Source organism: Neofelis nebulosa, chromosome 5, assembly GCF_028018385.1.
Source record: "Neofelis nebulosa isolate mNeoNeb1 chromosome 5, mNeoNeb1.pri, whole genome shotgun sequence".
Classification (NCBI taxonomy): domain Eukaryota; kingdom Metazoa; phylum Chordata; class Mammalia; order Carnivora; family Felidae; genus Neofelis; species Neofelis nebulosa.
Genome location: NC_080786.1, coordinates 34,386,966 through 34,412,146, shown reverse-complemented (window position 1 = coordinate 34,412,146; position 25,181 = coordinate 34,386,966). Strand labels below are relative to the sequence as shown.

Below are 25,181 nucleotides of genomic sequence, written 5' to 3'. Positions count from 1 at the left end.
GTGTTTTTTTAATCTGCTGCATTATTTGAATAATTTACTGATACACATAAGGAATCTCACATTGGAGATTAAATTTTAGGTATATCGGTCAATTGCACAGGATAAAATATGGCGACTTAATGTAAGACAATTAAGAATTTTTGTCTTAAAGTATTCTTTGAATAGTTGGAGATGTACTGGATAAAGTGACATTTTCCCCTGATGTATTATGTAAAAGAACTTGCTTTAGATCAGGAATTCAGGTACAGTTTACGACAAAACTATAGGTCCCAGGTTCCTATGCAAGCTTAACTCTCGTTTGTCAGCCTTGTTAGAGCTGCACCCAGCCTCCTTTTTCAGCCCCCCTTTTTTTTTCTTTTAAACTTGCTGAACACAGAGAAAATGTAATACCATTTCCTGGAAGAAAATAGATGACTACATTGTGGACCACAAGTTGTTAACACATGGAGATTTATTGCATGCAATAAATAAAGACTTACATACAATTAAGTAAGACCCATACAATTAAGTAAAGACTTAACAAGGCATTTTGTCTTAAAGTGTAAAGCATGCATTTTCCCCTATTTTGCTTGGCAGGAAATTAAGTGAATAGTTTTGTGATCCAAGAAAGAGATTCACTTAGTTTGAGATGTTTGCTGGCATGAGGACATATTCAGGAGCATCTTGCCAAAGATTACCAGTGACTTGCTTTTATAAATGGACTTTAAAGATCCTTTAGTTAGCTGTCATTAAAATAGGGCTTTTTTTTTGCTTTTACATTCTCAGCTAGGTTTTAATTTTTAATGAGTGTGTTTATGACCAGTTGGCCTTTGTTTTCTGTTTTAGTGGTAATTGTTTTTTCTTTTATTTAAACTTTCCTTATTAATTTGTGTCCAGTTGCAAAAGTAGAACATGATTGTTGCAACAGGTAAAAAAATTTAAATGCCAGTCATGAAAACAGTTATTGATCTTTTTTCCCCAAATTGACTTGAGAAGCCTTCCTCCTATTAATTTTCTGAATAAGTTTATATAGAATTGGTATTATTTCTTCTCTAAATGTTTGGTAAGATTTACTCCAAGCCATCTGACCCTAGAGTTTTCTTTGTGGGAAGGTTTTTAATTAGGAATTTAATATCTTTAATGGATATATGGTCATATTTTTATTTCTTTTGTGTCAGTTTTGATAATTTTTGTTTTCTGAAGTATTTAAGTTGTTAAATTATTACGTTCATAATAGCCCCTTAAATTAGTTTTCTATTGCTGTTTAGCAAATTACCACAAACCTAGCAGCTTGAATACGTATTTATTAGCTTGTATATCTGTCAGTCAGAAGTCTAGGTGTGGTGTGACTGGGTTTTCTGCTTATGGTTTTACAAGGTTGAAATCCAGGTGTTAGGTCGTATTTCTTCTGAAGACTCTGGAGAAGAATTTGCTTCCCGGGTGATTCAAGTTATTGGTCAAATTCAGTTCCTGGAAGTTGTAGAACTGAGGTCCTCATTGCCTTGCTGGGTCTTGGCAGGGGATTGACTGGGGATTGCTGTTAGTTAATAGAGGCATCTTTCAAGCCTGGCTCTGTGGCTCTATTTTTAACTCTATAGAAATGGAGAATTTGTCAAGCATCACATTCTTCCCACATTTTGAATCTCTTGCGGGGAAGAGCCTCGTCCTTTTTTGATGGGTCACCAATATCTCCCTTCTTCAAAGTTAGCTGTGTCAAATAGTATAACCTAATCACAGGAGTGAATCCATTATATTCACAGACCCAGAGATCCTATGGGGCACATGATTCTCTACAGTTTGTAGTGAAAATCCTAGGTGTTCAGTGAAGATTCACTATTCTCCCTGGCTGGCACTTGAATATCTTTTGACCTTTTTTTTTTCAAATTTTATTTTTTATTTGTTAAAATTTACATCCAAATTAGTTAGCTTATAGTGAAGCAATGATTTCAGGAGTAGATTCCTTAATGCCCCTTACCCATTAGCCCATCCCCCCTCCCACAATCCCTCCCATAACCCTCAGTTTGTTCTCCATATTTATGAGTCTCTTCTGTTTTGTTCCCCTCCCTGTTTTTATATTATTTTTGTTTCCCTTCCCTTATGTTCATCTGTTTTGTCTCTTAAAGTCCTCATGTGAGTGAAGTCTGTCTTTTGACCTTTTAAGTGTGCTTAGAATTCTGTAGCATAAAGCTTTCTGATCAGTCTTTTCCTAGCCTTGTGGTGTTTCACTTTTCAGGTATGCATATTCATATTCAGTGCTGTCTCAAATCTAGAAGATGACACTAGTGCACACAGAGCTCAAGAAGCCCTCTGGTTATAGCTCTAGCGGGAAAGAGGTCTTCTAACTCTGAGAGAGAGTGAGGATCTCCCCACTTTTCCCCTCTATTATTTGTTTCTTGTTGTTTTCTCTGTTCTCATTTGCCCCAGTTTCTAACAAGTTCTGTGGCATTAGTAGCAGTGGTGGCAGTGGTAGTGGCAGCAGCAACAGCAGTGGGGACAGGCTAAAATGCAGAGAGTTGAACCTTCCTCTATGTTTAGAAGAGTTGTAGTATCAGGAGAATGGGGCAGATCCTCACTGGCTTTTTTGTTTTCCTTTCTCCTTTTCTCTTGTGCTATTTGGCATAGTTCTAGGAAGTGTGGGTGAATAAGGCCTCAGCTTTCTGGCTGGGTGATTAAAAAAAGGGGAGCCCCAGGCAACCAAAAAGTACTTGGATGATTGGAGAGTGGGAGGAGCTTAGGAGAGCAACCCCTTTAAGCTGTTTATGCTTACAGGTTTATTCCTAAACTGTACATATGTGGATCTGAGTCTTAACTGCCAACACACTTTGAGAAATGAACTGTAGCATAAACTACCACCCAGGTCTCAGTCTGGTCACTGTATGCTGCACACATAGGACAGATCCAATAGCTCTGTAAATAATTTGACTGAATTGGTATTAGAACCATAGCTTCAAGGGGCTTGTTGCACCATGGAGTCTGAACCTAATCATTGTCTGCTAAAATATATTAACATTTTCTGTAAGATATAAACAAAACCTGGAGTCCCATAACATAGTGGTCAGAATGGTCTGGGATGCAATTTAAAATTAATTGGCATATGAAGAACTAGGATGATATCAAGTTGTGTGCATGATGATAATCAACAGGTGTCAGTGCTGAGATGACATAGATGTTAAGTCACTTATAAAAATGCTGCAAGTAAGGGCAAACACAATTGAATAGAATGGAAAAGTGGAAAGTCTCAGCCAAGAAATAGAAGATAAAATAGGTACCGTTTGGAAAATTTAGAACTGAAAAATACAGTAGCTTATAATTTATAAAGTCATTGAATGGACTCAGTGGTAGAAATGTAATGAGAAGGGAAAGTCAGTGATTTCAAGATTAATAAAAATAATTTTCATTTTGAACAAAATAGAGAAAAATGATTGAGGGAGAAAAAACTCTTTATAGCCTCATATACCGTGCATCAATATCAGAAAGTCAAACAGTATCAGAAGGTTGAACATCAGAAGGTAATCTGAATTTCAGAAAGAAAAAGAATATAGTTCAGAAAAACTTTTTAAAGAAATTCTCACTGGGAGCTTTCCAAAGTTGGTAAAAGACATAACAGATTCAAGAAACTCAAATGAACCAGAAATTGGATAAACACAGAATTTTAAGTTTAGGTACATCTGATATCACACTTATTAGTCCAATATCCTAACACTGCCCGGACTAGTTATGTGGTTCTCAGCACTCTTATATTTAGACTATTAAAATATATGATCAGAGGCACCTGGATGGCTCAGTTGGTTACGCGTCCTACTTCGGCTCAGGTCATGATCTCACAGTTCGTGGATTCAGGCCCTGCATCGGGCTCTGTGCTGACAGCTCAGATCCTGGAGCCTGCTGTGAATTCTGTGTTTCCCTCTCTCTCTGCCCTTACCCTATTCTCACTCTGTCTCTACCTCTCAAAAATAAGTAAACATTAAAAAAAAAATTTTAAATAGGGGCACGTGGGTGGCTCAGCTGGTTAAGCATCCAACTTAAACTCAGGTCATGATCTCACGGTTTGTGAGTTTGAGCTCCGTGTCGGGCTCTGTGCTGACAGCTCAGAGCCTGGAGCCTGCTTCTAATTCTGTGTCTCCCTCTTTCTCTGCCCTTCCCCCACTCATGCTCTCAAAAATGAATAAACATTAAAAAAAAATTTTTTTTAAAAACCATAAAATATATATAACCTGAAGAAAGAAACTACCTTAACGTTTTTCTCTTTTCATTTCAGTGCCAGGAACACTAAATAAATACTTGTGCTATGAATTAATACATTTTAATGTAACGATCTCTAACATCTTCATTTTCTTAGTTAAAGGTAGCATAACATTCCTTCCAAAAGCCAGAACAGATCTGCTTTACAAAGTGATGCATTCCATGAAACTATGGGAATTTCAGACTATTCATATCACTGACATTTTTTTGTGGCTAGTATGTACAGGCAGAAAGTAGTAGATTTTGGCCATTATTACTGAACAAGAAGGAAATTAGGTGCAGTGTTGGGAAAAGTTTCATGTCTTGCCCAACACAGAAACATGTTTAATTGTTGAGTTCAGGAATGTAGTCTATCCTCTTTGCTGTAGCAGAGTGGGGAAGTTCTCTGCATGCTAAAGCCTACCTTCTCTTGCTCTCCGCATGTTTTGGGGCTTGTGCAAAAAGGGTTTCCTTGGAAGTTTACTGAAGTTGGACAATAAAACATGACTGTATTAAGCATGATGGTGCTCCAAAATTCTTTACTTTTCAAACCTTGAAGATGATTCAGACCAAGGATCAGGAAATGGGACAATTTTGACAAAATTCCATTTGATACAAGTTCAGAGTATAGTTTTTCATGTCTGCTATCATGGGAGATTCTAAGTTCCGAAAACACGTGGGGTTTTTTTGTTTTGTTTAATTTTAAGTGTAGGTCATTTTTAGTACTCTTGTTTGTTGTTTTTAAATTTTTTCTTTTTTAACATTTATTCATTTTTGAGAGACAGGGAGAGACAGAGCATGAACAGGGTAGGGGCACAGAGAGAGGGAGACTCTGAGCTGTCAACACAGAGCCCGATACAGGGCTCGAACCCATGAACCGTGAGATCGTGACCTGAGCCACACAGGCATCCCTCTTGTTCATTTTTAACTAGGTATCAACTTGAATCATTTTAGTGAATTACTAGATTTCTCAAGTAGATATAATCTTAATGACTTGGTCTTAAATCACACTTTGACTAATTATAATTAGATAATGAGTAATATTTCAACACTTTTTCAGAATATGCTGGGTCTCTTTTTTTATTATTACCATGTCTTGGTTAGAGTCTTTATTATTATTTTTTTTCTAGATCATACCCTTTGCTATTCTTGTTTATAGTTAGTACAGAACTTTTCAAGTTCATTATACTTGCGTTTTTTTACCTTTATATCCAGCTGATCCATAGTTTTACTTCATTCCTTAGATCTCAATTCTGTTAGAAGTTGGTTGATGGAATTATAACTAGCAGTTTTTGTTTTGGTTCTTTTAATACTAGCTAACATTTATTGAGTAATTATGTAGTGGACTCCTATATGTTTTTATTCTCAAAAATTGTCAAAACCAAGAGATGCTAACATTTTTCCAGTTCAGCAATTTATTGTAAGTAGCTGGTTTTTATCACAAAAACGTTGAGAAACATTTATTTCTTTATAGTCTACTTGTTATTTTTTGAATAAACTATTTCATATGTAAAAGGTAATAGAATTCATAAGACTTATAACTGTTCAGGGTCACCGAAAGTAAGAACTGAATGTCACTTTTATCCTGAAATTCCTACCTTACATCCTATCATACAAAAGATACAGAATGTGTTTTTTGTTTTTTTGTTTTTGTTTTTAAATTTTTTTTAACGTTTATTTATTTTTGAGACAGAGAGAGACAGAGCATGAACAGGGGAGAGGCAGAGAGAGAGGGAGACACAAAATCCAAAGCAGGCTCCAGGCTCTGAGTGGTCAGCACAGAGCCCAACGTGGGGCTCGAACTCACGGACCGCGAGATCATGACCTGAGCCGAAGTCAGACGCTTAACCGACTGAGCCACCCAGGCGCCCCCAGAATGTGTTTTTTGTATGTTTTGTTTTACTTATGATTTATTGAATCTTCACAAATGTAAGAGCTAAGTGTACATGTACTTGATCTGTCTCCATTTCTCTTTCTCTCAGCATGCGTGCACACACACACGCACGCACGCACACAAACCCTATACAAAATTTTGACTTTTTAAAAAATAATTGAGAATATTTGATAGTCAAAAGTCAGGAGCAAGATTCACGGTAAGTATGTATTATAGTAAGATCCTCTGTAACTGCTTGATGTTGGATTACATATTTTGCTTTCTTGTAGTATACCTCATGGTCAAAGCAAAGAAAACATGATCAGTTGTAATATTCAGATTCTCTTAAGATAAACTAGTCATTCATGTGTTTGTAGCTCATCCTGATACTATTGTAAATTGAGAGATATTTGTGGCTCCTTATGAAGGAAACACAGTGGGAAGTAAAGTGGGCATCAACACTCATGCCAGCATCTTTACAGTAGGTAAAATAACGTTTCACATATCTTTCTTCTATAGAATCTTTCACTGGGTAGATTTAAAATATAATATTAAGTACAATTGAGGAAAAGTTATTCTGTAAGAGACAAAAGTAATTCCCTCTCAGTTTTATACTCAACCATGTGATGGTTTATGTTTAATTGAATGGTAATATTTGAACTTCCCAGAGAAATAAATGTACTGTGTGTCTTTCAGGAAATTCTGAATGCATATTTTTTCCCCAGATTGGGTTTTGGGTAAGGTTTAGGCAGCAAATACTTTGTTGTGCCTATGTAAGGTCAGATATAGATATGAAATCCAAGCATAAATACTTTGATCATCAGGTGAGCCTATAGTGGAATTAAAGTAGTCTTAGGGACATGACGTTCATAAGCAGGGTTCATGTGTGAATAGATGAAAACCCCCACCCTACCCCCACCTACGTCTTTACATGGAGATTTGTGGAGGATCTGGTGTAAATGAAATAACCTGCATTTTTCTGGAAGAAAAATACTCTTTAACCCCTTTACTTCATCCCAGCATATTTGCCATCTTCAATCTTCCCCACCCACGTGACTTCATAATTTAGTAACAGTGATCTGACTTCATAATTTATTAACAGTGATCTATCTATATTTGGTGAGTATTGGATTCCTTTTTTTATTAGCTACATAATTTGATCTTCCTCATTACTTGCTTTCCTTATCTTATAAATAATAATGGACTAGTATTTCATTGTTCTAATGTTCTATAACTTCTCAATAGAATAGGTTGACCAACAGGAGGTATCCATCACAGCATGTCATCTTTAGGTAGCAGAAACCTGATAAAAAAGGGAGCTTAAATAAGGGCTTTAAAATTTTTAATATTTTTATTGAATGTGAGGAAGGCTCATCTTATAGAAGAGTAAATGGCTATGCAGGTTTTCAGCAGTTAAAGTAATGGTAAGAAATGTTCTTGCAGTGATGAAACAATAATTTTACATTTGAGACTGGTTAGTCATGGTGCTGGTTGGCCCAAAAACATGTAGTATGGAGAGGAGACAAGTGATTAGGTTTATTCAGGGTATGGACCTCAGTTGTGTGTGACAGAGGGAGAGACCGGCATTGGCAGAGAGTTTTGGGGAAGGCAAAGGTGGACAAATCTGATGGGGAAAGAAGGGGAGGTGTCGGTCATTGAAATGAGGCTAAAAATGGGCAAGGGGATTTTCCTGTGGGAGTGTCAGAGTGAGTTAGAAGGAGAAGTGGTAGAAAGTGAGATGTAGCAGTTAGTGATTTGGAGTTGCTACGGTGTGGGAAAGTCAAATTCTGCATGTGATTGGGTTTGTGGGGCAGAGGGGAAGGAGAGGAAGTACTGTGGAGATTTTGAGGTCAGGAAACTCGGAGGTCAGATGGATTGATTGCTTTAGGCATGTGGGCCCTGCCTCAACACCGCTTAGTTTTTTTCCCCTCTCATTTGGATTTTTCACATCTTGGAAAACAATTACTGATATGCTCTTTGTAAGAAAATTGAAAAAGTGTACCTCCTTTGCTTATTATTCTTAAGCCTTTGCCTGTAGCCTAGGTACTTCTTCAATTCCAGACTCCTGTTTTGACAGGCATCAGTACACATTTCTGTGTGTGTGTGTGTGTGTGTGTGTGTGTGTGTGTGTGTGTGTGTGTGTGTGTTATTTATTTTTGAGAGAGAGAGAAAGAGATGGTGAGTGTGAGGGAGGGGCAGAGAGAGAGAGAGAGAGAGAGAGAACAAGAGAGAGAGAGAGGGAGAATCCCAAGCAGGCTCTACCTTGCTTGGTTGGGATTCTCTCTTCTCTCTCGGCCCGTCCCTTGCATGCAGGTGAGCATGCTCTCCCTCAAAATAAATAAACATTAAAAAAAAAAAAAAAAAAAGAGGGACATCTGGGTGGCTCAGTTGGTTAAGCATCTGACTTCAGTTCAGGTCATGATCTCATGGTTTGTGAGTTTGAGCCCCTCATCAGGCTCTGTGCTGACAGTTCAGAGCCTGGAGCCTGCTTTGGATTCTGTGTCTCCCTCTCTCTCTGCCCCCTCCCACTCACACTCTGTCTCTCTTTTTCTCAAAAATAAATAAACATGATTTGCACTTTCCTGATTAAAAAAAAAGAAAAAGATAATGACTAGTGCATAGTGATGGAACCTTTCCTAACCTCCTGATAAACTAAAATTACCATTCATTGTGTGTTCATTAATTGATGCTCAGTTTTCCTGAGGTATCTCAGGGAGGAAAAGAAAACTTCAAAATCTTAAGTTTTGTGCTCTTCCTATCTTCCATACAATTTTACTAACACTGAATTCCATCTTTTGAGCATTTCATGATAGGGCCATTTCTTAGTTGCTTAGGAGAAAATAATTATGGTTCTTATAGGCAATTGCAGTTTTCTTTACAGAATAAAGTAATTATTATTCTTATTTTGTCTTGGCCTTTAAAAATACTAGTATTGTAAGTGTCTCATAGTTTAGATACTTTGAGCATAGCATAAATGTAAATACAAAGATTTCCTAAAAGTGCTGTTGTATAAATCTTTCTTCGTAATTATTATCATATAATTTACAGAGTAAAAAAAGAATCTCCAGACTTTTTGCCTTATTTCAGGGAACACAGGGGAATATCATTTAAAGTACTGTAGACATAGACTTAAAAGTTGTTTAAGGCTGTGACTACTCAGTCTTGACAGAGTCTGTTTATTTTATTTATGTAAAAAAATTTGTTTAATGTTTGTTTAGTTTTGAGAGAGAGCGCATGAGCAGGGGAGGGGCAGAGAGAGAGAGAGAGAGAGAGAGACAGACAGACAGACAGACAGAATCCGAAGCAGGCTTTAGGCTCCGAGCTGTCAGCACAGAGCCCAACGCGGGGCTCGAACTCACGGACTGCGAGATCATGACCTGAGCCAAAGTCGGACACTCAATCCACTGAGCCACCCAGGCACCCCATGTCTGTTTATTTTTTATTTGTTTATTCTTTTGACACTGTTTAAAAACAGATAACCTTGAATGGTTTTTTAAAAAGTAATACAAAAAATGATTTCCATTTTCACTCATATTTGCATTAAATTTTATAAGTTTTAGATTGATTGTGAGCATTTGGTGTTATGCTTGTATTTAGGATCTTAAATTTAGATCATCCAGCTATTTTGTTTGGTGCTTTCTAGAATAATATTTTTGAAGTATTTTATTTTGTGTTATTTGTTTGTTTGTTTGTTTGTTTGTTTGTTTGTTTGTTTGTTTTTGAGAGAAAGAGAGTTCCAGCAGAGGAGGGCAGAAGGAGAGAGAGAAAATCTCAAGCAGGCTCCATGCTGGGCACGGTGCCTGACACAGGGCTTGATCTCATAACAGAGATCATGATCTGAGCCCAAGTCAAGAGTTGGACCCTTACCCAACTGAGCCACCCAGGCGCCCCAATTTTAAAGTATTTTAACGATAACATAAAATATAATTGAAAATAACTTAAGGATAAGTCACCAATGTTCTTACTGTCATAGTACAACTAGTTTTATTTGTATTCATTTCTTTGTACTGTCAAAATGTGAATATGCTTTTAGTGAGTATATATTGTATTTTGTTATTTTTTATTTAAGTTTATACAGTATAGGCTTGTACACAGTGTAGGCTTGATGATGGTTTCAAAGTAAGAAAATAAGGGCACCTGATGGTTCAGTTGGTTAAACCTCTGACTCTTGATTTCCACTCAGGTCATGATTGCAGGGTTGTGGGAGCAAGCACCATGTCAGGCTCCATGCTGAGCCTGCTTAAGATTGAATCCTGCTTAAGATTCATTCTCTCTCTCTCTCTCTCTCTCTCTCTCTCTCTCTCTCTCTCTCTCCCCCCCTTCCCTCCCTCTCTCTCTCCCTCTCTCCCTCTCTCCCTTTGCCCCTCACCTCCACTCTCTCTCTCCCTCTGAAATAAAAATTTTTTAAATGTAGGAAGAGACTTGGGAGACATTCCATCCATCACTTCCTTTCCAGTTTTGCAGAAGAGTAAGACAAGATCCCGAATAAATGAAGTCAGTGGAAGTGAGCATATGATAGTAATAGTTTTTATATTTATGGTCTTGGTTTCTGTAGATCTGTTTATACATACATTGAGACCTCTTGGATTAAGTGAAAAATAGGTTAAAATAACAGTTTAGTGAAGTATCTACTGATTAATTATAGCCTGATGGTTCTGTGGACAAAAGGTTTTTCCTAGAGTTGGTATGCTCCTTCTCCCAATATACGATTTTTCTTCAAAATAGAGGTGTTCATTAGTACAGTGTTCATAAATCTGTGTTTGTTTTTGTCTCCTTCATTATAGGTTCATGTCAGGGCTGGCCTTTTTCATGGTACCGAACTCCTGTGTAAAACCATCGTAAGCTCAGAGATATCAGGGAAAAATGATCACATTTGGAATGAACCACTGGAATTTGATATAAATATTTGTGACCTGCCACGAATGGCTCGATTATGTTTTGCTATTTATGCAGTTTTGGATAAAGTGAAAACGAAAAAATCGACTAAAACTATTAATCCCTCTAAATATCAGACCATCCGGAAATCTGGGAAAGTGGTAATTATGCACTACTGAAAAATTTTTATAATGAAATGATTTTAAGACTCTTTGAAATAATTGAGTAATATAAGTGAAATTTTATCATATAACTTTGGTCCATAAGAAGTGATTTTAAAAAGACAATAAATATCCATTTTTATATTCTGTTTATTTATTTTCTCTTCTGTCAGATTTGTTTTAGCAAATGTCCTACTGTAAGTGTTCTATTATAAATATTATACTTTTAAGAAGAGAGAGGTGTGGGGTGCCTGGGTGGCTCAGTCACTTAAGCGTCCGACTTCGGCTCAGGTCATGATCTCACAGTTTGTGAGTTTGAGCCCTGGGTCGGGCTCTGTGCTCACAGCACAGAACTTGCTTTAGATTCTCTGTCCCCCTCTCTCTGCCCCTTCCTCACTCATTCCCCCCCTTTCAAAATAAATAAACTTAAAAAGATACAGATAAAAATGAATGAAAAGATCTAAAAAATTATATGTCCACAGTCCCTTAACTAAAATTCTAGGTGCCACATATACTTGAACACTCAGAATTTTTTGAATTTTAGAAAGATTACACAACACACTTCACTCAACACACCCAGTGGGATCTGGAGCACAAATCTGTAGTCAAACACATCAGTATCCAATAGTGAAATCTGTGACTGTTCATACTGAATGAGACAAATGAAGAGTATCAGTTAAGTTCATGCCATTTCTGACCATGTTTTACTGTCAAGTGAAATTTTTTTTTTTTTTTAAGGTTTATTTTTGAGAGAAAGAGAGCGCTTGCGTGCGCGCGTGAGTGGGGAGGGGCAGCGAGAGGGGACAGAGGATCCAAAGCAGGCTACACACTGACATCAGCAAGCTTGATGTGGGGCTGGAACTCATGAACCTCGAGATCATGCCCTGAGCCGAAGTCAGATGGATGCTCAACCGACTGAGCCACCTAGGTGCCCTGCACTGTCAAATGAGTTATGGACAAACCTTTAGTTTTTGGAGTTTGTTAGATTTTGAGGTTGTGGAAAAGGAATGGTGTACCTGTTCTGATATTCTCATCTTCCTTTTCCTGTTTTTAGTCAGGTCTTTTTCATTTTCTTATAAGTTTAGAAGGCATGGAGGCATGAATTGTATACTTGTTTTAAAAAACTGGTTACTATATTTATGTATGTGTATTTGTATCCTTTATTTTTTACTGTGAGAATGCAAGGCTTTTCTTGTGGCTATTACCATATAGTTAAAAAAAATAAATTTTAGGATGTAAAAGTCACAGAAGAGTTATTTCCTCAGTGTTTTTTCTTCCACTGATACAGAATTTTACTAAAAGCTTTTGACTATTTATGAGTATTTTTGATAAATTGTGACCAAGTTAATTGGTCTAGATACCTGTGTAAGTCTGTGAGCTTGGCACTTCCTTTTTAGAAATATTAATAAATTCTACAATACCAGAATACATTGCCTTCTCCTACGTAAGATTTACTTAGGCTTAAAGCTCTTAAAACATACAGCCTGACATTATATCACGCATATTTTCTTGAATCATTAAAAATTCCTTATCACTTGCAATGTTTATACATTAAATACTGTTTTTTGGATATGTTATTTTATCATGAGACATTAATTGGCTTTCAGAGTTTTCTTGAACCACTGTAAAGATCTTGAACATTTTTCCATGTATATCTTGTTTCATTTTGGATGATTTTTTGGAAATCATCGGGAACTCTAGCAATTTCTAGAACTAAATTTTTGAAACAAAGGGCATGTACACATTTACATGCTAAAGTTCATTTTCAGCGTATTTATGCAATGGTATCTTTTTCAACAGCATTATCCTGTAGCATGGGTAAATACAATGGTTTTTGACTTTAAAGGACAGTTGAGATCTGGAGACATAATATTGCACAGCTGGTCTTCATTTCCTGGTAAGATTTATATCCTAATCCTTAAATCGTAACTTTTGGCATGTGGACTAGTTACTGTTTCTTTATGACTCACTATTCTTTTAGTTTAGTAAAGAAACCTTCATTTCATATCTTTATTATTCTTTCTAAAACAGATTCCCACAGATTGTTTTAATATGTTTAAAAAGTGATTTATATCTGAATATATTTGTTATCTTAATGAATATGTTGTTGTTTTAAACATTTTATTTTTGCAGGCTTTGGAGAAATTGTCCTAAAAAACAATGTCTTATAACAACCTTTGTTGCGCCTAGTTGTACTGAATTTACTGCACTAATAGAAGGCACATCCACTAATATGGGAGGAATAGTAAAAATACAATAAGTGTTTAGTTGGCTTTAACCTGAAATTTGAGCTATAATTTGTCTGTATTTCTTAAATATTATGCAGAGCACCCCAATAAGGTAGATAGTTTTATCTCCATTTTACAGATGAGAAAAGTGAACCTCAGAGATGATAAGTTGGTCAGTCGTACATAATTGGCTCAAAACCAGGGTTTATACAAAAGATTGCTTGACTCTTTCCATTATTCCATATTGCTTTTTTTTGAATGTTGGAAGTTTTTAGTGTAAGCTTTGCATTGTAATAGTGGTTTTCTTTTTTTCCCCTGCCTTCATAGCTCATTAATACAGTTAATAAAATTGTGAACTTACGTGCATTTTAAAATTATTTTGTGGGTGACAGACGTTTGAAAATACTCATTTATTAGTAGTTGCCATCTGAGAAACTGGTTTTGGATAATCAGTTCCTCACAGACGTATTTAAAACTCCTCATATTCTAATATTTTATGTGTATATATATTCTTTAATTTCTGCTCTTTCCTACATATACTTGTAATAGTTTTTATTAATCATGTTATTCCCAAAATATAGAATAGTAGGCATTTATGCATTTCTTAAGAGAAACTGTGAGTGTCATAACAGTAAAAGTTATGCATTTCAGCAGTTATACTTCTTTCAAAACCTTAATTTAGATTCACACATGTTCTCCAGAATCACCAAGCAACTTGACTTGTATTTTTAGCAGAATTGATGATTTTGGACAGTATTAACTTGGCATACCATGAACCTGACTTCATCTCTAACAAAATATAACATGAAAAATAATAAATGAACACATTTTCTCTGCATGTATCAACTCTAGAATTGTCGCTTTATCCCTGTAGGAGTGAGGCTGAAATACAAATAGTCTTTTTTTTTTTTTTCCCAAATAATCTATTATCTAGAGTCCCTAGGTCATCACTATAGGGTATATAATCACATTTCTGGTTGCTTTTATATCTTTCCCGATTTCTTCATGTATGCACTAGGAAATATTCTATTTTTTTTCCATTCTGAAAGAAAGTAGCATTTTCTGTGCAGTGTTCTGCTCTTGCCCTTTTAACCTTATGTATCTATCTAGAGTGCTGCTGATGCTTTTTAAAGTAGACTTACCTTTTGATAATTTAAGCAAGTGTTACAATGAATAACCTTGCTTATGTGTAGGTATTTGTGTAAGATTTCCTAGACATGGGTTTATTGTGTTAAAGAATATATACATTTGTTATTGTACACCTGAAACTGATAAATCACTCTATGTTAACTAACTCGAATTAAAATAAAAACTTTTAAAAAAATAAAAACTTGGAATTTTAAAATAAAAAAGTAAATACATTTGTAATTTTGATGAATAATCACAAGTTGCTCTCCAGTAGAGACTGTACCAATTCATACTCTCTATAATGTATTAGAGTGCCTTTTTGTAACCCCTTTTAAGCAAGGTTACCTCTATATGTTTGGGACTGATAAGAATACTAAAATGGTACATTTTACTTTAGATAGATTGCATGTTATGGGACAAGGAAGTATAATGCTACCATAAGTATAAGATTTTAATTTGCTGAGAAATCTGATTTAGAAGTGTATAAATGATGAGAATTGCTTCCTTCTATGAAATTTGACGATATTAAACATGAGCAAAGAATTGATCAGGACCTGAAACTTGCAAATACTTTGTGAAGATTTTCTAGCATTGGTAAATAATTCGAGTGTGCATAGTATCTGGATATTAGGCCTGGACACAATGGATTTTTATCTTTTGTTTCCTTAGGAGAGAACAACTGCTAAAAATCAGTGTAAGGAAGGACATACTAGTTTGCAGACGGGAGACTTGAGGATGTACTGCTAATTCTGTTCTCTTATCTTGAGTTTAATGTCTTTTTAATAGTTTATCTGTGAAATGAAAGTTATATGAACTCCAGGGTTTTATGAGAGCATTGAAATGTAAGATGCCTATGCACAAGTCTGTGAATGGACCATTTTAGAGTGTGGGAGCAGTGCCTTGAAGAAAGAAGCAGTTTATAGCAGTACCACTTGAATGGAGTATTGCAGAGACTACTGGAGAGGTGTTTAACTGTATCAGCAGTTATGGAATGATCTAGGAACATAAATAGCATTAGGTTTGTTCAAAAGAATGTCATTGATGACCCTCAGAAATAACAGTTTGGGTACTGTGGTGACCACAGAAAATAAGAAATCCCTATATGTGATGAAGTTAGGAAAATTTTTTGGTCACGTTATTTTGATGGGAAGCAATTCCAATTAAGTCTTTTTCAAGATTGAGAATTCTTACCAAATTTGAAGGAAGATGTGAGGTACGTATTAATTTTTGTAAACTTTCTCATTTTAGAGATGTATGTAAACGTATTCAACTCTTGTGTCAAGTATTAACAGAAAATTAGAGGCTTACTGATAAAATTATCTGACAAATTCCTTAGGTAACATACTTTAAAAATAATTTTCATGGTTGAAATCTATTAAGAATTTTAGTTTAGTTTCAAAAACATTTTTTAAGAATCAAAATTATTTGCATATTTTAGATGAACTTGAAGAAATGTTGAATCCAATGGGAACTGTTCAGACAAATCCATATACAGAAAATGCAACAGCTTTGCATATCAAATTCCCAGAGAATAAAAAACAACCTTATTATTATCCTCCCTTTGATAAGGTAAGCTAATTATTTTAAAGGCCACTATGTATGAAAATCATTGAATTGTTAGTTCTTGGCTCTACATGTTTATAATGAAACTTTACGAAAACTTTTTCTTTCCAAACGTCACATATGTTGTCAGCTTGATTCAGTGGAAAGACCACTGAGCATGGAGCCAGCTAACTCTTACTTAGTCTTGGCTTCATCACTGACCAGGTGGAACATAGTATCTCTGGAAGTCAGGTTTCTCATTTATAAAATGAGGAAATTATAATGGTTCTCTGAGGTTCTTTTCAATTGAAAACGGCTGTAAATGCATTCATATGTAAATCTGAGCATGTGAAACGTCCTTGAAGCTTGCCCAGCATATTCAGGGATTAAAGATATATTCACTGCTGTTGTTAGAATTGGTATTCAAAGAACAGATAATTTATGTTGAATATTACTATTAGGAAGACTTCCTAAGGTACTGTTATTTATGTAGAATCTATACCAAGGACTTCCATTTCTAAACACATTTCCTTAGTATACAAACTGCTTATCTTGGCAATCTAGAGGGTATCTCGTGGATTTGAAAATGGGGCTTTGCTAATTTATATTCTAAGAGAGCTAAGTTGTCATATGTTTTATCTTCAGGCTTGGCATCATTGCTTCACGTGTGATTGATGCTGATTTTTATGAGAAAATCTTGAAGCAAATTCTCAGAGAATAACTAATTTATTTTATTTCCTTAATCTATGTGAGAATAAACTTCCCTTAAAAATTGATAATATACCGGTCAGCTAAGCATTCGACTCATGATTTTGGCTCAGGTCATGATCTCACGGTTTATATGTTAGAGCCTCACATCGGTCTCTGCTGACAGTGAAGAGCCTGCTTGGGATCCTCTCTGTCTCTCCCTCTCTCTCCCCCTCCCCTGCTCATGTTCTCTCTCTCTCTGTTTTTCAAAAGAAATAAAAAATTTAAATAAATAAATACATTTGATATCACACTAAATAATATTCAAATCAATTGTATTTTAAAATCCAGTACTACCAGACCTGTATAGAATAGATTTCTAAAGTAGTATGTAAATTAAACTTGTTACCTAATGTTTCTTCTTTACTCTCATTTTAATTGAACTTTATCGACATAAGCAACTTTTCGGGGCACCGAGGTAGCTCAGTTGGTTAAGCATCTGACTGTTGGTTTCAGGTCAGGTCATGATCTCATGGTCCATTCAAGCCCCACATCTGTCAGTGCAGAGCCGGCTTGCAATTCTCTCACTCCATCTCTCTCTACCCCTCACCCGCTTATGCTGTTTCTCTCTCAAAATAAATAAATAAATGTAAAAAAAACAAAATAAGCCTTTTTATTTCAAATTCTTCTAAAGTATTTTCTTGATTAGTAATAATAGGGGTTATTACAGCAGAAATCTCAAATCTCAGATATGTCAAGAACCATAGACCTTAGTGTTCATTGAGTAGAAAAAGGTATTTTGACTCCTCTTTGCATTCATGCCTTGGCTTTATTCCTTAGAATAGCAATTTAACCAGAAGGCATAGCTACTTGTGTTACATTTAATAGTATAAGCTACAACTATTTTTGTGTTGTTATAGTGTGAGTTCAACAATTATAGTTTCTTTTGGATGAAATGGGGGGAGAAGCAAAGTAGGAGGAGAGAATCCCAAGCAGACTCTGAGCTCTCAGCACTCAGCTGGGTGCAGGACTCAATCCAACAAACCATGAGATCATCACCTGAGCCAAAATTAAGAGCCAGATACTGAACCAACTGAGCCACCTAGGTGCTCCAAAATGGGGTGCATTTTATTATTATTTTTTAAAGTAATTAATTTTTTAAATTTACATCCAAGTTAGTTAGCATATAGTGCAACAATGATTTCAGGAGTAGATTCCTTAGTGCCCTTATCCATTTAGCCCTTCCCCCCCCCCCCACAATCCCTCCAGTAACCCTCTGTTTGTTCTCCATATTTAAGAGTCTCTTCTGTTTTGTCCCCCTCCCTGTTTTTATATTATTTGTGCTTCCCTTCCCTTATGTTCATCTGTTTTGTCTATTCACGTCCTCATATAAGTGAAGTCATATGATATTTGTCTTTCTCTGACTAATTTCACTTAGCCTAATACTCTCTAGTTCTATCCACGTAGTTGCAAATGGCAAGATTACATTCTTTTTGATTGCCGAGTAATACTCCATTGTATATATATAAAATGTGGTGCATTTTGAAGCATTTTTACAACTAGAACATCCTCTGCAAATTTAAATAGTTTTCACCTGCTATTTCAAGAGAGGTCCAATTTTTAAAAAACAAAAAAATATTGCTTACATCACTAAACTTTTTGCTTTTGTAATCTCTTAGTCTGTCTTTGAAGATGAATTTGAGATAGAGGGTTTTTCTTTAAATATGTATAAATATGTTTATAATTATTGGGTTTTTTTAATTGTACAATTTATATGCAATCATTTAAAATATCAGTTAATACAGATAGAAAAGGTGAAAGTTCCCTGTGTTCTTTTTATTTAATAGTTTTTGTTGTGATCACTTGTGTACCTTTTGCTTTTCAAGTCAATTTTATGGTTATTGATTAATGACTGTAATCTCATTTTGTTTTTATAACAACCCTATGAAATAGGATAAGAGTTATCACTGCACTTTACATTTGAGGATACAGTTAAATTATTCATTTAGGATTATATAACTCAGTATCAGGATATAAATCTTCAGATTCTTTAACCACTGATTTTTCCCGTCTTTTCAAGAATCAGAGTCTCTTTAAAGGGCACCTGGGTGGCTCAGTTGGTTAACCATCAGACTCTTGATTTTGGCTCAGGTCATGATCTCACAGTTCATGGGTTTGAGCTCTGTGCTGACAATGCAGAGCCTGCTTGGCATTTTACTTCTTTTTCTCTCTGCCCCTACCTCATTCTCTCTCTCTCTCTCTCAAAATAAATAAACTTAAAAAAAAAGAATCAGAGCCCATTTAGAACTTAATGAATTCAAACGGCTGTCTCTTGATACTCTACTTTTGTTATGTTAATTCAGAAAAACAGTGACAAAAACTTACTATTTATTTAGTAACTCTTGTATACCTTTGCATTTTCTTAAGCAGAAAATATTTACCTGTATTTAAAATTCTTTCATATGCATATGCAAGCCATTGCTTATTTTGTCTAGAGACAATGCTAGTGCACCCTAGGAGTCACAGTCCCTTATAATAATACCCTTGATACCCAGTTGTCAAGAGTTTAAAGATTGGGATGGGGGGGGGGCGCCTGGGTGGCTCAGTCAGTTGAGTGTTCAGCTTAGGCTCAGGTCATGATCTAATGGTTGGTGAGTTCCAGCCCCATATTGGGCTTGCCGCTGTCAGTGTGCAGCCTGCTTTTGATCCTCTGTCCCCCTCTGTCTCTACCCCTCCCTGCTCGCATTCTGTCTCTCAAAAATAAATAAAAATATTTTCTAAAAAGATTTAAAAAAAAGTTCGAAGATTGGGAATCACTGTATAATACCATTTTGCATTTAAAATTCATGTTTACATTATAAAGCATAGAAATGCCAGACCATATGTTGTTTCTTTTAGTCTAAGTACAATTATAATCATTTACAATTAAAATTTTCCAAATACAAGAGCCAAAATTTAATTTTAAAAGTTTTTTTTTAACAGATAATCGAGAAGGCAGCTGAGATTGCAAGCAGTGACAGTGCTAATGTATCAGTAAGTATCAAGGTTTTAAAAGGACCCTTTCTCCTTATTAGTTACTTTCATCTCATTTATGGTAATGAGCTTATAGATGACCATACTCTTATGGAAGAATAGCCTGAGAATGTATGTGAGTATGTATATACTATGTTTTTTGTTGAATGGCAGCTGTTTGTAGGTGGTCTGTGTTCAGTGGTAAACCCTTTTCTGATATAAGCACAGGTTTAGCAGCTCGTCTTTTTTATTGTATTGTATATACTATATGTATATACTATATGTATATACTATATGTATATATGTGTGTGTATATATATACACACACATATATACATATAGTATATATATACATATATATATATATACTATATGTATATACTATATGTATATATGTATATGTATATATATATATATACACACACACACACACACACATATATACATATAGTATATATATAGGCTCCATGCTCAACATAGGGCTTGAACTCACCAGTGTGAGATCAAGAGTTGCATGCACTACTGACTGAACCAGCCAAGCACCCCCAGCAGCTAGTCTTTAAGGGATGTTATGCCACCTCATAGATTGACAATACTGTCTTTTTGAATAGTATTCAGTTGAATGAAGAGACTAATTTTATTTATCTCATGTAACAGCATATATAATCAGGCCAGGATTTACAGTGCTGGGGAGCCAGTTTCTTCCATCTTGGTGCTCTATCATGTTAGTGTGTACTTTCTGTCTCAAGTTTAATACTGGTGCTTCAGTTTCTTGTGTATTATGGTGCAGCCAGCAAGGAATAGGGAAAGCAAGAGTAGAGGCCGTACCCATTCTTTTTGAGGATATCATTTATATGCCTCATTGCTGCTCACATCTCATTAATCAGGACTTCCTCACATGGCCATACCTAACCACAAGTGAGGCTGGGAAATGTAGTCGTAGGCTGGGCAGTCATGTGCTTGGCCAGAAAAAGATTCTAGTTAATAAAGGATGAAGAGCAGAATGCATACAGAGGAATAAACAGTAATTTCTGCCACACATATCCATTGTTTGTACCCAAAAACTACAAAGTAGATTACTCTGTTTAGTTTACACCATACGCAATTTTTCTACCACTTATGCTTTTTAGTTTAATTTTTTTACTCTTAAGATCATTTAAGACTTTGCTGAGTCTGACCTAATGTTCTCTTACCATGTTGTCTGTTTACAGTTTTTATGTGTCTTCAGTATAAGGCCATTCTACATAGAACGGTTAATTATATAGAGGCCAGAAGGCAAAATGGAGAGAGTGTATGTTTTTTTCATTTACACAGAATCAAAGCTCTATTTAATGTTGGCTAGTTGGAGAAATGTCTGGCTCAGGGTGTCTTCTGCTTTGCCATTAAGAGTTTTCAAAAATATCCATAGTCCTGCAGTACAAGTCATCTACTACCATAAATACTTTGAGAGCACTTCTTTTTAATGACACAAAAGAAGCGCAAGTATACGCTTATCAGCTTGCCATGCAATTATGGGCAGACCTTGGGGATACTGTGGGTTCTGTTCCAGACCACTGCAATAAAGGGAATATCACAATAAAGTGAGTCATGAATTTTTTGGCTTCCTACTGCATATAAAAGTTATGTTTACACTGTACTGTAATCTTACATGTGCTACAGCATTACACCTAAAACACAATGTACATACCTTAATTTAAAAACACTTTTTGTTAAAAAGTGCTAATCATTACCTGAGCTTTCAGCAAGTTGTAATCTGTTTGGTGGTGGAAGTTCTTGCCTTGATGTTGATGACTTCTGACTGATCAGGGTGGAAGTTGCTGAAGGTGGGGGTAACTGTGGCAGTTCTTAAAATAAGACCACAATGAAGTTTGCTGCATTAATTGACTCTTCTTCCTTTTAGGAACGATTTCTCTGCAGCATGCAATCTGCTTAATAGCATTTTACCCACAGTAGAACTTGTTTCAAAATTAGAGTCCATCCTTTCAATCCCTGTTGCTGCTTTATCAACTAAGTTTATGTCATATTCTAAATCCTTTGCTGTCATTTCAACAGACTTCACAGCATCTTTACCAGTGGTAGATTCTATCTCAAGAAACCACTTTCTTTGGGGCACCTGGGTGGTTTGGTTGGGTAAGCATCCGACTTTGGCTCAGGTCATGATCTCGCAGTCGTGAGTCTGAGCCCCACGTCGGGCTCTGTGCTCACGGCTCATAGCCTCCAGCCTGCTTCGGATTCTGTGTCTCCCCCTCTCGCTGCCCCCCCCCCCCCCCGCCTCAAAAATGAATAAACCTAACACTTTCTTTGCTGATCCATAAGAAACAAGTCCTCATCTGTTCACGTTTTATCGTGAGATTGCATCATGTCTGTCACATATTCAGGCTTCACTTCTGGTTCTCTTGCTGTTTTTACCACATCTACAGTTACTTCCTCCCCTGAAGTCTTGAAACACTCAAAGTCATCCATGATGGTTGGAATCAACTTCTTCCAAACTCCTTGTTAAATGTTGATATTTTGACCTCTTTCATGAATGATGAATGTTCTTAATGGCATCTAGAATGGTGAATCCTTTCCAGAATGTTTTCAATTTACTTTGTCCACATCCATCAGAGGAATCACTGTGGCAACTTTGACCTCACAAAATGTATTTCCTAGATAATAAGGCTTGAAAGTTGAAATTACTCCTTAATCTATGGATTGCAGGGTGGATATTGTGTTAGCTGGCATGAAACAACATCAGTGTAATTGTACATCTCCATCAGAACCCTTAGATGACCAGGTGCATTGTCAGTACTAAAGTTTTGAAAAGAATCTTTTTTTCTGACCAGTAGGTCTCAACAGTGAGCATAACATATTCAGTAAACCATGTTGTAAACAGATGTGCTGTCATCAGGCTTTGTTGTTCCATTTATTATAGAGCACAGGCAGAGTAGATTTAGCATAATTCTTAAGGGCCATCCGATTTTGGAATGGTCATTTAGCACTGGCTTCAACTTAAAGTCACCGGCTGTGTGAGCCCTAACAAGAGAGTCTGCCTGTCCTTTGAAGCTTTGAAGCCAGACATTGACTTCTCCTCTGTAGCTGTGAAAGTCTTAAATAGCATTTCCTTCTAATATAAATATGTTTTGTGCACATTAAAAAGCTGTTGTTTAGTGTAGCCACCTTCATTAATTATGTTAGCTAGATCTCTGGACAACTTCCTGTGGCTTCTATATCAACACTTGTTTCTCCTTGAACCTTTATGTTATAGCGATGGCTTCTTCCTTTCATGCCCCCTCATACCCATATCCCCCCCATTGGGAAGTGGGGGAAAGCCACACTCATTTTTTTGATGTGCTTATAGCAAAGTGTATTTGCTTTGATTTATTCTAGTCAGTAATCACTGTTATATCATAATATGTATATGGTTTTTGAAAAATCCACATGTAAAGAAAAATAGAGAATATGAATGTTAGTGTTAATTGCTTTCCACCATTATCTTACTTTAGTTCAAACATTTGAACAGGTGTATAAGATCACCATTTACCCTATACAGTGTAAGTTTTCATTACTGATTATTTTGGGTTTTGCAAAAGAATGTAAGATTCTGTGTTTTCTTTGGGCTTCCTGCCACATTTCTGGTAGTTGTTTATTTTTACCTTGGCTTTATTCAGTGCTGTGCTTTTCATAGCTCGGTAAACAATCATAGTACAATTATAGAGCCAATCCCCTTGCTTTCCCCTCTTAGTTTACTCATAGGTCTTCAGGGTATTTACTTACAGTAGGTCTGTAGAGTCTAATTTTGATTCACAAAATTACAGTAGGTTTGCTAGCTTTTTGCAATATTTAACAGCAGTCTGCGTTTCGCTGACATGAACAATTTATACTGTGTTGTTTGCAGCAGCAGGTTTCATTTTGAGATGTGTAAGTAAGTGTAGGAGTTTGATTTTCAGATTCTGATGACTTGTCATGATAATTTTTCGGAGAAACCCTGTCAAGCCTGTAAAAGAGAGCATACCATTTTTAGGTTGAAGGTCTGAATATAAACCCATTGTAATCGTACATTCTGTGTGTGTGTGTAAAATAATTTTTTTAAAGAACGGTTTTAGGATCACAACAAAATCAGGAGGAAGGTACAGAGATTTCTCATATACCCCTATCCCTTGACATGCATCTCCCTTTCCCATTAGCGACATCACTCACCAAAGTGGTATATTTGTTGCCAAGAATGCACCTATATTGACAAATCATAATCACCCAAAGTCCATAGTTTGTTTACCTTGGGTTTCATTCTTGGTGTTGTATATTTTGTGAGTTTGGACAATGTGTGATATGTTTTTATCACTATCATATTATGCAGAATATTTTTACTGTCCCATGAATCCTCTGTGCTCTGCCTCTTCATTTCCCCACCCTGCCCCTGGCAACCACTGATCTTTTTATTCTCTCCATAGTTTGGTCTTTTCTACATGTTATATAAGTTGGAATCATAGAGTATGCAAGTCTTTTCAAACTGGCTTCTTTCCCTTAGTGCTATGTACTTAAGGGTCCTTCATGTCTTTTTGTGGCATGAAAGCTCTTTTCCTTTTAGTGTTAAATAATACTCCGTTGTCTGTATGTATTACAGTTTATCCATTCGCCCACTGAAGGACATCTTGGTTGCTTCTAAATTTTGACAATTTTGAATAAAGATGCTGTAAACATCCATGTGCGGGGTTTTTGGTGGGCATAAATTTTCAACTCCTTTTGGTAAATACGAAGGGGCATGATTACTGGATTGTATGGTAAGAGTATGTTTAGTTTTGGGGCGCCTGGGTGGCTTGGTCGGTTAAGCGTCCGACTTCAGCTCAGGTCATGATCTCACAGTCCGTGAGTTCAAGCCCCGCATTAGGCTCTGTGCTGATAGCTCAGAGCCTGGAGCCTGTTTCAGATTCTGTGTCTCCCTCTCTCCCTGCCCCTCCCCTGTTCATGCTCTGTCTCTCTCTGTCTCAAAAATAAAATAAACGTTAAAAAAAAAAATTAAAAAAAAAAAAGAGTATGTTTAGTTTTGTAAGACACTGCCACACTGTCTTTCTAAGCAGTTGGCAGTGTTTTGCATTCCCACCAGCAGTGAATATGAGTTGCTCCATATCCTCAACAGCATTTGATGTTGTCAGTGTTCTGGATTTTGGCCATTCTAATAGGTGTGTAGTCTTATCTCATATTTGTTTAATTTGTCTTTCCCTGATGACATAGGATGTTAAGCATCGTTTTATATGCTCTTGTTACGTCTGTACCTTGTTTGGTGAGCTGTCTGTTCAGGACTTATATTTTAGTCTGATGGTTTATTTTCTAATTGTTGAGTTTTTAAGAGCTGTTTGTGTAATTGGGTAATGGTCCTTTATCAGGTAAGTCTTTTTGCAGGTATTTTCTCCCAATCTGTAGCTTCTCTCTTCATTCCCTTGACAGTGTCTTTCACAGAGGAGATAATTTTAAATTTACTGAAATCCAGATTAATGG

The 25,181-nt window shown here is 36.1% G+C and overlaps 1 protein-coding gene across 6 annotated transcripts in view; it reads left to right on the top strand.

The window, feature by feature from the left end:
• The window catches only part of PIK3CB (phosphatidylinositol-4,5-bisphosphate 3-kinase catalytic subunit beta), a 186,012-nt gene that overhangs the window by 103,152 nt on the left and 57,679 nt on the right, over positions 1-25,181 (top strand). For all 6 annotated transcript variants that reach the window (XM_058730016.1, XM_058730015.1, XM_058730011.1 and 3 more), the window contains exons 9-12: positions 10,858-11,109; positions 12,910-13,006; positions 15,904-16,034; positions 19,677-19,727. In XM_058730016.1, coding sequence (XP_058585999.1) covers positions 10,858-11,109; positions 12,910-13,006; positions 15,904-16,034; positions 19,677-19,727 — 531 coding nt within the window. The remainder of the gene's footprint in view (positions 1-10,857; positions 11,110-12,909; positions 13,007-15,903; positions 16,035-19,676; positions 19,728-25,181) is intronic.